Raw genomic sequence first — 14086 nt, 5'->3', positions numbered from 1 at the left:
TAAATACTAATAGGTTACTACACAATTTAGTTTTGAACATTTTGAGTTTTATGTTAAAAACAAATTCTATTCTTTTTAATAGGCTTCATGAGATTTTAACTTAACAGTCCCTAAATTATTTTGCAAGATCAGGTCTTATTCAAACAGCAAATAACATTTCCAAGTGACAGTATGATTTCTGTTTTTCCTTTGGAAAGTGATTTTGAATAAAGAAAGAAAACATAATTTTTAACATTCTTCACCATCACCTCATTTTCCTGCGGACTGTCCCCTTCACCTCTGCACCTTACCAAAAGAGAAATTACAAATCTGTGTCCCTTACCTCCAACAGTTCATCTCCAATACGCATTCGCCCATCCAGGGCAGCAGGCCCTTCGGGGTTAATTCCCACCACGAATATGCTCATGCGTGACCGGTCCTTATTACCAGCAAGGCTGAGTCCAAGTCCATTCTTATCCTTTTCAAGCTCAATAATGTGCAATTCTCCAGGTAGGTCTGCATATCTTTGCCTGATTTTTTCTATTGTTAAAAAAAAGGGGGGGGGGGATAAAAAAATTAAATAGAGCACTTAAATCTACATTACAAAAGCATCAGCATGTCCCCATCCTGACCCATGATGGTCCTTTTTTGAGAATGAAGTAGTTGGAGTCATTCATCACCTTACATAGGTTACAGTTAATTGTTCCATCTCCATTTAAAAAGTTTTAGTTCACCAATAAAATGTTCTCTGATTGTTCAGGTTCACATGAGCCCAGAGATGCTGTGCATTCCTTTCTTACCCAAAACAGTCAACACAATGTTGTAGAAACCCTAGCCTCCCTACCTCCCTCCAAAAACAGAGGAGGTGAGTGGGAAACAAAGAATATATACAGAGCATCAGCTCTGTGCCAAGAAAGTGTTTGGTCCTGCATAATATAAGACCATAATGCTTTGAAACTTGAACTCAATCACAAGAAGAAAGTTGGAAAGAACTCAGATACATGAAGGCTAAAGAGCATCCTACTGAAGAATGAATGGGTCAACCAGGAAATTAAAGAAGAATTTTAAAAAATGATAGAAATAAATGAAAATAAAAACACAACTGTTCAAAACCTTGGGATCCAGCAAAGGCACTCCTAAGAGGAAAGTATATAGCAATACAAACCTTTCTCAAGAAACAAGAAAGGTCTCAAATACACAACCTAACCCTGCACTTAAAGGAGTTGGAGAAAGAACAACAAAGAAAGACTAAACCCAACAGGAGAAGAGAAATAATAAAGATCAGAGAAGAAATCAATGAAACAGAAACCAAAAGGACAGTAGAACTGATCAATGAAACTTAGAAGAGATCATATGAAACTAGGTGCTGGTTCTTTGAAAGAATTAATAAGATTGATAAACCCCTGGCCAGATTTATCAAAAAGAAAAGAGAAAGGACCCCCAAAAATGAAATTGTGAATGAAAGAGGAGAGATCACTACCAATACCAAAGAAAGACAGACAATTATAAGAACATATTATGAGCAACTGTATGCCAATAAATTAGATAATCTGGAAGAAATGGATGCATTCCTAAAGATGTATGAACTACCAAAAGTGAACCAGGAAGAAAGAGAAAACCTGAACAGACCCAGAACCAGAAAGGAAATTGAACCAATAACAAAAATCTCCCAACAAACAAGAGCCCAGGGCCAGACGGCTTCCCAGGGGGAATTCTACCAAACATTTAAAGGAGAATCAATACCTATTCTTCTGAAACTGTTCTAAAAATAGAAATGGAAGGGAAACTTCCAAACTCATTTTATGAGGCCAGTATTACCTTGATCCAAAACTGGACAAAGACCCCATCAAAAAGGAGAATTACTAATACCCCTGATGAACATGGATGCAAAAATTCTCACCAAAATACTAGCCAACAGGATCCAACAGTACATTAAAAGAATTATTCACCACAACCTATTCCTGGGCTGCAAGTTCGGTTCAATGTCTGTAAATCAATGTGATACACCACATTAATAAAAGAAAGAACAAGAACCATATGATACTCTCAATAGAGGCAGAAAAAGCATTTGACAAAGTATAGCATCCTTTCTTGATCAAAACTCTTCAAAGTGTAGGGATAGAGAGTACCCACCTCAATATCATAAAAGCCATCTACGAAAACCCACAGCAAATATCATTCTCAATGCAGAAAAACTGAGAGCTTTTCCCCAAAGATGAAGAACATAGCAGGGATGTCCACTATCACCAACACTGTTCAACATAGTACTAGAAGTCCTAGCCTCAGCAATCATACAACAAATAGAAATAAAAGCCACCCGAATCGGCAAAGAAGTAGTCAAACTTTTACTCTGCAGATGATATGATTCTTTATGTGGAAAACCCCAAAGACTCCATCCCAAAACTGCTAGAACTCATACAGGAATTCAGTAAAGTGGCAGGATATAAAATCAATGCAGAGAAATCAGTTGCATTTCTATACACCAATAAGACAGAAGAAAGAGAAATTTAGGAGTCGATCCCGTTTACAATTGCACTCAAAACCATAAGATAACTAGGAATAAATCTAGCCAAAGAGGCAAAGAATCTGTACTCAGAAAACTATAGAACACTCATGAAAGAAACTGAGGAAGACACAAGGAAATGGAAAAATGTTCTATGCTCAGGGACTGAAAGAATAAGTACTGTGAACATTCAATCCATATCAAAATACCATCCCTATCAAAATGCAATCCCTATCAAATGCCATCAACTTTTTTTACAGCGTCAGAACAAATAATCCTAAAACTTATATAGAACCAGAAAAGACCCCAAATAGCTACAGGAATGTTGGAAAATAAAAGCCAAGCTGGTAGCATCAGAATTCCAGACTTTAAGCTCTATTACAAAGCTGTAATCATCAAGAAAGTATGGTACTAGCACAAAAACAAACACATAGAGCAATGGAACAGAATAGAGAGCCCAGAAATGTACCCTCAACTCTACGGTCAACTAATCTTCGACAAAGCAGGAAAGAATGTCCAATGGAAAAAAGACAGTCTCTTCAACAAATGGTGTTGGGAAAACGGGACAGCCACATGCAGAAGAATGAAACTGGACCATTTCCTTATACCACACACAAAAATAGACTCAAAATAGATGAACGACCTCAATGTGAGATAGGAAACCATCAAAATCCTAGAGCAACACATAGGCAGCAACTTCTCCAACCTCAGCAGCAGCAACTTCTTCCTAGGCACATAGCCAAAGGCAAGGGAAGCAAGGGAAAAATGGACTATTGGGACTTCATCAAGAGAAAAAGTTTTTTGCACAGCAAAGAAACAGTCAACAAACCCAAAAGACAATGGACAGAATGGGGAAAAGATATTTGCAAAAGTCATATCAGATAAAGGGCTAGTATCCAAAATCTATAAAGAACGTATCAAACTCAACATCCAAAGAAGAAAAAATCCAGTCAAGAAATGGGCAGAAGATACGAACAGACGTTTCTGCAGAGAAGACATCCAAATGGCCAACAGACACAAGAAAAAGTGCTCAACATCACTCAGCATCAGGAAATACAAATCAAGGGGGCACCTCGGTGGCTCAGTGGGTTAAAGCCTCTGCCTTAGGCTCAGGTAATAATCCCAGGGTCCTGGGATAGACCCCCCCATCAGGCTCTCTGCTCGGTGGGGAGCCTGCTTCCCCTCCTCTCTCTCTGCCTGCCCCTCCTCCTACTTGTTGTGATCTCTGTCAAGTAAAAAAATAAAATCGTAAAAAAAAAAAAAAGGAAATACAAATCAAAACCGCAGTGAGGTACGACTTCACACCAGTCAGAATGGCTAAAATTAACAAGTCAAGGAACTACAGATGCCGGTGAGGATACACTGTTGGTGGGAATGCAAGCTGGTGCAGCCACTCTGGAAAACAGTACGGAGGTTCCTCAAAAAGTTGAAAATAGAGCCGCCCTACAATCCAGCAATTGCACCGCTAGGTATTTACCCCAAAGATACAAATGTAGTGATCCGAAAGGGCACGTGCACCCCATTGCTTATAGCAGCAATGTCCACAACTCCACAGATGAATGAATAAAGATATAGTATATAGATACAATGGAGTATTATGCAGCCATCTAAAAATGATATCTTGCCATCTGCAACAACATGTATGGAACTAGAGGATATTATGCTGAGTGAATTAAGTCAATCAGAAAAAGACAATTATCATATGATCTCACTGAGATGAGGAATTTGATAAACAAGGCAGAGGATCATAGGTGAAGACAGAAAAAAATGAAACAAGACAAAACCAGAGAGGGAGACAAACCATAAAAGACTCTTAATCTCAGGAAACAAACTGTGGGTTAGTGGAATGGAGGGGAATGAGAGGATGGAGTAGCTGGGTGATGGCTACTGGAGAGGGTATGTTCTACGCTGACCACTGTGAATTGTATAAGACTGATCAATCACAGACCAGTACCCCTGAAACAAATAATACATTATATGTTAATGAGAGAGATAGATAATGTGATAATAGAATTTTAAAAAAGGAATCTTAACTTTCACAGATAAATATTATTATTAATAATAAAGAACACATTTAGCAAAATAGAGTAAAAATGTAACAAAAATGCCTTCTAGATAGGAAAAAATAATGTCATATTAACAAGCTTATATTAACAAGTAATTATTATTAATTATATTAACACATAAATAAGTTCAAAGTGTTTTTGTTGGTCAACCAAGAATAAGATACTATGTGGGTATTTTAATGAATAGAGACCTATAAGACATGCATTATAAGATGCTTACAATAGCAACATAAGGTAAACAAACAAATACCATAAATATTAGACAATTACAATTGTTCAAACAGAAGTTCCAATCACCACAAGGGCTGGTCACGGAATAATTACTAAATTAACTGCATGAACTTTAACTTCTTTCACAGTTTTAAGAACTGGTGTTTTCTAAAAGAGATCTGACAGAAACAGCAGAATTTGTGAAGGGTTTTGAACAGGGTACAGAAGTTTGTTATGAAAAGACAAATCCTGTAGGCAGAATGCATGTGGAGAAGCATATATGGTGGTGGAGCAAGGAGAAGGATATCCACTCAGATATCAACTGAAAATTCTTTGAGTTGGTGGGTTGGTGGTAAGAAATTACAGTACAGCGTTTATGGAAATTCCAACTGGGGATTCTGCAGAAGTGGTCTGGGGTCCCCCCAAGGATGGGCCTTGAGGGGACACTTATTGTAAGATCTCTTTTTCCAGATTCAACCAGACCACTAAATGCTTTCATCTGCTTTGTTTGGTGGAGGTGCAGGGTAAGACAGTTAAGAAATGCTACTACATGCGGTGCCTGGGTGGCTCAGTCATTAAGCATCTGCCTTCAGCTCACGTCATGATCCCAGGGTTCTGGGACTGAGCCCCACATCAGGCTCCCTGCTCAGTGGGGATTCTGCTTTTCCTCCTCCCACTTCCTCTGCCTATGTTCCCTCTCTTGCTGTCTGTCAAATAAATAAAGTCTTAAAAATAAATAAATAAGCAAATGCCACTACAGCTAAGGAAAAAAAAATAGACTAAAAATTTTAATATATCTCCTCAGAAAATAATAAAATAGAAAGATTATTTTAAAAAGATACTGAAGACTTTAATACCATCCTTAAGTTCAATGTAACAGATATAAGACAATGCTACATCAGACAGAAAATACATACATCTGAGGAGGCATACACAGAAAAATTACAAAAATAGACTGTGTGTTGGGCCATAAAAGAATTTTCAATAACTCTTACAGAATCAGTATCATATAGACTAGGTCTTCAGACAGTACAATAAAACTATGAAAAAACTGTAATTTAATGACAAAAAATAACTTTAAAACTCCATGGTGTCTAGAAATACATTAATGTTAGTGAAAAGTTCAAGACTTAAAAGGGAACAATAAAGGAAATTTAAAAATACAGTATTAACAGTTGAATAAAAATGTTACTTAGATGTCAAAATTGAAGGATTCAGCTAAAGCAGAACTTAGAAGGCTAGTTATAGTTCGGAGCAATTTTTTCAGAAAACAAGATAAGTTAAATAATAATAAGCCCAAGAAGTTAGAAAAAGAGCTACCTAGCAAATGCAAAGGAAAAAGAGAAAAGAGTAAAACAAGGGTAAGTATTAATGAAAACAGAACCATCACCATCAATCAAAACCGAACAATCCACAAAACAAAAACACTACAATAGGGATCAATGAAGCTAAGACCTAGTTCTTTGAAAACATTAACAAGACAGACACTGCAAAAACTGATCAGGGGAAAAAATTAGATGAGAGAAATTCTTGAACTAGAAAGGGGAAACAACTACAGACCTATCTATAAAATAAGAAAATTGTAAATAGTGGATTGGCATGAAATGCTGGCACACCTGAACATCTAGGAGACAGATAAATTCCTCAAAATTTAAAGTACCATATTTAGTGTAAGAATAAATGTGAAACTGCAATAAACTGGAAATTATTAAAGAAACTGAAATGGTAGTCAAGGATATTCCCTTTAAGAAAAATAACAACCCTTCCCCCTCAGTTCAAGATAGTTTTATACTGGAATTCTGTCAGATTTCAAGTTTTAATCAATTACATCTATATAAGCTGTTCCAGAACAAGCGTGGGGGGAAGGTTATCCACTTCATATTTTGAGGCTGGTATAATCCTGATTCCCCTTCCAAAAATACAGACAAATCAAGAAAAGAAAATTATAGTCTTATTTAACTTAGGGTCATAGATGTAAAATTATTTTTAAAAATAATTAAATTGAAAGCATATTGAAATATTAATTTGATCTCTATGATATAGCTAGTATTTGACCCTTTTCTGACCTAAGAAACAGCAATTTTATATGATTCAACTTAAAAATATATTATAAATAAGGGCATATTCCAGGAATGCAAGGATAGCTAAATATCAGGAATTTTTTTAAGGAAATTATCACATTGATAAATTAAAGCAGGCTGGACAATTATGTTAATAGACAGAGAAAAGCATTTGAGAAGGTACATTATCTAGTTAAGATTTTTTTTAAACTCCAAACTGTTGGCAAACTAGAATAGAAGATATTTTTTCTGGACTTAAACTGACAAATAAAAATACAACAGGAAAAAAATATTTGCATATTTAAAACAAACAGGGAATTAATAAACAGAGAAGCAGAAATAGGTTAGCAACCTCAATAGAAATCTGGTCAAAAGATACAAAGCTCAAAAGGCTAACAGACTTGGGGCACCTGGGTGACTCAGTGGTTAAGCCTCTGCTTTTGGCTCAGGTCATAATCTCAGGGTCCTGGGATCAAGCCCCACATTGGGATCTCTGCTCAGCAGGAAGCATGCCTCTCCTTCTCCCTGCCTGCCTCTCTGCCTACTTGTGATCTCTCTGTCAAATAAATAAATGAAATCTTAAAAAAAAAAAACAAAAAAAAAAAGCTCACAGACTTAGGAAAAAATGCTCAAGTCCGTTAGTAATTATTGAAATGCAAATTACAGTGAGATACCAGTTTTTACTATTAGACTGGCAAATATCTGAAAGCTACATCACTAAGCCTTAGTGAAGCTATGAGGAAGATGCAACAGGAATCTTTGGCATTGCCCTAGGAGTGTTGAATCGCACAGCCTTTTGGACAGCAATCTGACAGTACTCAATCCAGTGAAGCATACACATATTCTACAAACCAGCAATTCCGCTCTTGGGAATATCCTAACAAATTCTTACACAGGTCTTTAGGGGATGTTATTGGAGACAGCAGGGGAGTTGGCAGTAATTTGAGTATGCGTCAGTGGGAGAGCGGATAGAGGAAATGTGGCGGATGGACATCACAAGCAGAAATAATTAACTGGAAGTAGTGACACAGAGATTTTCAAACAGAGGAAAACAGTGGGTCAATACCATTATGCAAATTAAGATTACTGCACAAAAAAATAATACATGTTTTGGAAGTACATACTCAAAGTCAGAAATATTTAACACATCAGAATTGTTAATGATGGTGGGTGGGAAAAAACAGGAATACAGAGAACAAAAACAACTAGTGAGGGATCCCAGCAGACTAACAATGGTAACATGATATGAAGGATTATACTTAGTGTGATTCCCTGCCCCTGAAGCCTAAAAAAATAAAGACGCTGAGAAAAGCTTCAGTGTAATATTAATATAAAAAGGCTTCCAGGTTCAAAACTTGTCTGACTTGTTCAACTTTCAGAGAAAAAAATTAACCTTCATGGCCGATAACCATATATGCAAATGTTTAGACGTCTCAATGATTAATGGCAAGAGGGACCTTCCATTAGTAAAATATGGCTCCATGTTTGAGTTATAAACAACTCAAATTAACTGCTACAAATGGTGAATCAGTATGTTCTTGTGGCAGAACAGGAAGAGCAGACGCTGAAGGGCCAGAAGAATTCAGTCAACCCTAGAGGACACGCCTATAACATCCCTGGTTCCTTGGACCAACTATGGAACCTCCACAGACAGCAGTTTGTTTGTAAAATGGGGTTCTTACTCTGAAAGTGGATGTTAGCTAAAAATGCCTAAGGATACAGGGTCCCAAGAATGTGAAGTGAAAAATACAGCCATGACTTTGTTTCCATGATTTAATTTTGTTGAAGTTTTAAGTTAGCCTCAGTTAGTGCCAAAGCTGTTTCTTCTTTAAATTTGTCTGTCTTGAGGAGAATTGAGCCTTGAGAAAGGAAACAGTGCTCATCCCTCCAACCCCAACAATGACATGAAGGAAGTAGGCACACAGTCCTCAATGGGAATCACTAGGGGAAGGGGCTAGCCTCACTGTCCCTAACATTCTCTTCCCAGAGTTACTCGTTCTGAGGAGCCCTGGGACAAGATGCAGAGGAATACCACCACTGAATCCAGTGTTTGTCTGGATTCAAGCCACCATTGAGGTGGTTTTAAAATTGTGTGCTAGTAAAGTGTGAAATTAAACTTTTTTTTTTAACCAGCAAAAATGGGTTTATTTGGGAAGAATAGAGAATTGCAATCAGAGATGAACAAACTATAGCAAACACCACAGGCGTGGCATGTCCCAGAATCAGACCTTTAATTCAGAGAAAACAAAGAAACTACATAAACCTACATTCTCTTATCTCAACTCCCCGCTGTCACCCCCAGATTCTATTTTATAAATAAAAGACTGAAGAAATGAAAATCCTGTATAAGGTTATGAAGCTAATTAACAGCTAGAAACTACAGTCTGCTAACATATGGGTAAATTCTTTCTCTACCAAATCATGTTCAATTTCTCCAATAACATTTAAAAAATTTTTTTTTATTTATGAGCAAGAAAGCAAGGACCCGAAAGACAGCATGAGCAGGGGGAGGGCCAGAGGCAGAGGGAGAAACAGACTCCCCGCTAGGCAGGGAGCCTGCCCTGGGACTCAACCCCAGGACCACCAGATCAAGACCTGAGCTGAAGGCAGACACCCAACGGCTGAGCCACCCAGGCACCCCATCCAATAACATTTCTGAAGAATGAGAATTCAGATCTCCCCTCAGTTAAAGAAACTATCTTTAGAATGCACACAGTACCTCCTTACATGAAAGAAACATCTCATAGCCTGCCATGTCCCTATACCTTGGTAAACACCTCCATCTGTACGATAGCAGACTGACAGAGAGGAAAGGTGATTTGGTGAGTGTTTGGGCCATGTCTGCTGAGTCCAAGTGCTGTGCTTTCTTCATCACACCACAACTATCTCTTAGACTGGGAGAATTTTAAATAAGAAGAGGATCCCCCCAAAAGAGCTCAGACAGTGATTCCCAGGCCTAGTCTGCTTAGAATTGCAAGGTAATAACATCCTTAGAGCCTATAAAACAGAATCATGACTGGGCTCTGCCCGCTGAGATCTGGAACCAATGACACGGAGTGAAGTTTAGTAATCGCATAAAGTTCTCTTTGTAACAAGGTCCTGAGATGATTCTCATGGGCACTTAGATCTGTAAATATCAGATGAATCTTCCATGCAATACAAAAATTGTTTCTACAGTGATGACAGTTGACCATAAAGTTCACAGATGCCAAAATTTAAGGCAGCTTTTATTTTTAAAGATTTTATTTAGTTGGCAGGGAGAAAGCACATGCTGGGTGAATGGCAGGCAGAGCAAGAAATAAGCTTTCTGCTGAGGAACGAGCCTCATGCAGAACTCAATCCCAGGACCCCAGGATCATAACCTGAGTGAAGGCAGATGCTTAACCGACTGAGCCAGGCAGACACCCTATAAGGCAGTCTTTAAATACATCCTTCACAAGACTAATCGAATATTGAGAGTATCTCTGCTTCCATGATCACGCCTCAGGATTACAATAAGAAACGTTTCCACTGTATAATAGGTGACTTTAGGATCTCAGTCTCCGCCTTTCTGCTTCTAGCTCCCACCCACTCAGGTTGCCTCCCTCCCTCTCCTATCTCAGATATTTCCTGCCCTTTCCATGACTACTCGTCTCTACTCTGCAGCTGTAATAAAAGGTGAGCAAGATTTTCAAAAGGGGAGGAAGAAAACAAAGTTCGTCTTTGCAGGGGAAAAGCAGAGGTGAACACTCATCTTTGAAAAATCAAGACACTGCATGCCAGCTTGTTAATTCAGAATCTGAGCAGCTGTAGTCGGGCTCCTCTGGGCTCCCCCGGCTGAGTCAGCACTAACTGTTCCGCAGTGTCAGTGGGGGACGGTGGGGAGGGGGAGGCTCTGCTGTAGGGGAACCCTATACTGCCTGGTATTTGCTTTGGGGGCAACTGGGAGGGGTTTCCAGGGGTAGCTAAGCAAGGGGTACTTCCTCAACTGAGGAAGGCAGTAAGTGGGAAGAAAACGGATGAAGGGAATGGTTTTCTTCAATCTTTTTTTCAGTTTCACAAACAATACAGTTAAAGAGGTGGAGCCATTGACATTCTCCCCTGAAATTAAGAGGGCAGAACCCATACTTTGCTTCCAGTACACAAGCACACGTACATACCTGCAGGAATTATGTTAAGTATCAGCTTTCAGCAACAAAATAGTACACGTGTTTACAACGATCTAGGATCTTACCATCCCCATCACTAGCATTTTCTGGAAATGTTTGTGATAAATAGTGAACCTTGTGCTGATTTTCAATGACTTTTCACGATGTATAAGTCAAGTGGCAGTCGTTCCTATCTCAAATAATGTAATCTCAAATAATGTAGACACCCTTCCATTTCTAAATACAAATCACATTAGGATATAAGGAACCTACCTACTTTGTTGGGACCAGGCTTTAAGTTCCCCTGAATGAACATCAGCCTAGAATAACTAGAGAGAGAGAGGAGTCTTTTCTCTCAGTTGAACAGTCATGCTTGTTTTAAACATGGATTTTCTAGCCTCGTGACAGTGCTCACTGAAGAAAGGAATGTCAAGTTGCTCGTAATTCTGTATCAAAGCAACAATGTCTTTTCCTTGTCGAAAAAAGCCAGTAAGATTTCTTTCCTGTGATCTCAGGGTGTTTTCCTATCATCACAGGATAGCAGGTGTTGCTAAGTAACAGAGCCTTTCTCCCTAGAAAGAAACTTAATTCAAGTCATTGCCCAGTATTTTAATAGAAAATGTTCAACACACCAGAATAATGATCTGATACAGTTTCAGAAGCATTTAGTTATCTGGTCTGTTTTTAAATAACAAAAAATAATACAGAGAAAATATATAAATACATTTCCTTTACAATAAGTAGAAGGATCCCAGTTTTAAATAATCAGGTTATAATAAACATTTCAATCTAATTTTATGCAGTTACCAACTTTTAATTCTCTATGAGTTGGCAAGCACATGCGGATTTGAGAAGTAAAAACACATGAAAAGGGGCGCCTGGGTGGCTCAATGGTTTAAGCCGCTGCCTTCGGCTCGGGTCATGGTCTCAGGGTCCTGGGATCGGGTCCGCATCGGGCTCTTTGCTCAGCAGGGAGCCTGCTTCCCTCTCTCTCTCTCTGCCTCCCTCCCTCTCCATCTACTTGTGATTTCTCTCTGTCAAATAAATAAATAAAATCTTAAAAAAAAATAAAATAAAATAAAAACACGTGAAAAAAATCATAACTAATCATAAAAAAACAGCATATGAACTTCAGTAGTAAGGAGCAAATCTCAAGTCAAAGTCCAGACCAAATAGAGCAAATAATGAAAATAAGTCAGTGTAAAGAAACTATATCTTACATAACAACAAATAAACACACTTCCCTCTAACATGCTGTATGTAGGTGCTTTTGTTAGTATATAAATATGATCATATTATATGAATCTATAAATAGAAATTAACAATTGAAACACACAAACAAGAATAAGGCTTGAATCAGGTACTATCAAAAGCATAAGAAATCCCCAATATGACTGGGATTTTTCAGTCACATAACAGCAAAGATTCAACTTCTATATTCAGTACCTAAAAGCATAAGAAACACAATTTGTTTGGAGAGAGAAGGAAACCAGGCCAGGGCATCCACAAACAAGATACCAAGGATCACTGAGGTTAATCACAAACTAATGGTGAAATCAGGAGCAGAATCCCCACGTGCTCATTGATTAGCTTAAGTATTCTAAGTCTCAGCTATTGGGGCAATTAGGCCCAATAAACGGAAGTTAGAGGTGAGCTACTTTCACCTCTTATGTTCATAAATCTCACTTCAATCCCTTATTTCATGTTGTGAGAAAACTGACCACTCTGCCAAATCCCTCTGATAATGAGGGATATGGGGTAAGGTAAACATTCAATGGGGGAACACACAATTAGAAAACAGTTTATCTACAAAGTACAGGCTCCTTGACCACCTTTAGGTTTAAACTAAGGAATGAAATTAGTTTAGTACAGAGAAAAAGTTTATCTACCCTAATTAGGGAGGATGCTCACATTTGTACCTATGCTCAAACACAAAGGTTCACACAATCCAGTCTTGATGGCTATCTATGTTCACGGAAGCTTTCTGCAAGAGCACCAACTCACGCAAAGCAGTGTTTCCCAAAGTCCACAGATCACCTAAGGTAGTTCTGTAGAAAAATCACCTGTCTGGGCTCCATGTCTTACTTACAAAATCTAAATTTGGGAATGCAGACAAGGAATCACCACTTTTTTTTGTTTTGTTTTTAAATAAAGATCTCTAATTCACATTTAAAAAAAAAATACTAAAGGGGCGCCTGGGTGGCTCAGTGGGTTAAGCCGCTGCCTTCGGCTTGGGTCATGATCTTGGGGTCCTGGGATCGCATCGGGCTCTCTGCTCAGCGGGGAGCCTGCTTCCCTCTCTCTCTCTGCCTGCCTCTCTGTCTACTTGTGATTTCTCTCTGTCAAATAAATAAATAAAATCTTTAAAAAAAAAATTAAAAATTTAAGACATATCCCCCTTCAAGCTTCAAATGCTGTTGTGGACCTTCAAGATGACTGAAAACAGGGTATACAAAACGATTTGTTTATCTCTGACTTTAGGTTTTTCCTAAGTCTTGAGAGAAGCCAGGAAAAATACTCAGATTTTGCAAACAGCCCTGAAAAAAGCCAAATACAATTTTAAAAACACTCTTTACAATCATTTGTTGCACATTTTTGTTATCAGGAGAACACAGAGTACGGTTCTTTAATCACTATAAAAGCACCGAACAGCAAGCTCATGATGGTGACCATGTGGGAGAAATGTACTGCGGTCATGCGATTTTGCTCCCTGCAGAGATGCTCAGCAAAGCTCCACCCTGGCAACAGATCAGGAAATCAACAGTGGCACTGACAGCACTAAGGTGTTTAATTATATTTTCTGGAAGGGAAAAAAGTGGCAGTTTGCAGTAATTAAAGATAACCACAGTGGAATGTAGAAAAAGGAATGTAACACGGTATTTTCCAAGGTTACCTGGTCCCATTAAGTGACTGATTCTTTGGAAGCAAACATCCCTCTGCATACTTGTTTAGGAAGCCATCTCGCTTTGTCTGCCCAGGGCCCTGTACATACATATTAGTTCCAATAACCATCAGAGCAAGGTTTAGGGAAAACGCAGATCTAGCTGAGATCTGACAGTATTTTATGTAGTCATCGTTAGCGGTTTAGTGGTTACATTTCCCAACTACCACGAAAGAAGAAACAACGTCTGTTTGTGTAGG

At 38.4% G+C, this 14086-nt stretch overlaps 1 protein-coding gene across 7 annotated transcripts in view; it reads right to left on the bottom strand.

Annotated features, from left to right (window-relative positions):
* The window catches only part of PATJ (PATJ crumbs cell polarity complex component), a 370533-nt gene that overhangs the window by 155185 nt on the left and 201262 nt on the right, over nucleotides 1–14086 (bottom strand). For all 7 annotated transcript variants that reach the window (XM_059374941.1, XM_059374937.1, XM_059374938.1 and 4 more), the window contains one exon: nucleotides 323–519. In XM_059374941.1, coding sequence (XP_059230924.1) covers nucleotides 323–519 — 197 coding nt within the window. The remainder of the gene's footprint in view (nucleotides 1–322; nucleotides 520–14086) is intronic.

Source organism: Mustela nigripes, chromosome 14 (genome assembly GCF_022355385.1).
Source record: "Mustela nigripes isolate SB6536 chromosome 14, MUSNIG.SB6536, whole genome shotgun sequence".
In the NCBI taxonomy this organism is placed as follows: domain Eukaryota; kingdom Metazoa; phylum Chordata; class Mammalia; order Carnivora; family Mustelidae; genus Mustela; species Mustela nigripes.
This window is presented reverse-complemented; position numbering and strand designations above follow the sequence as displayed.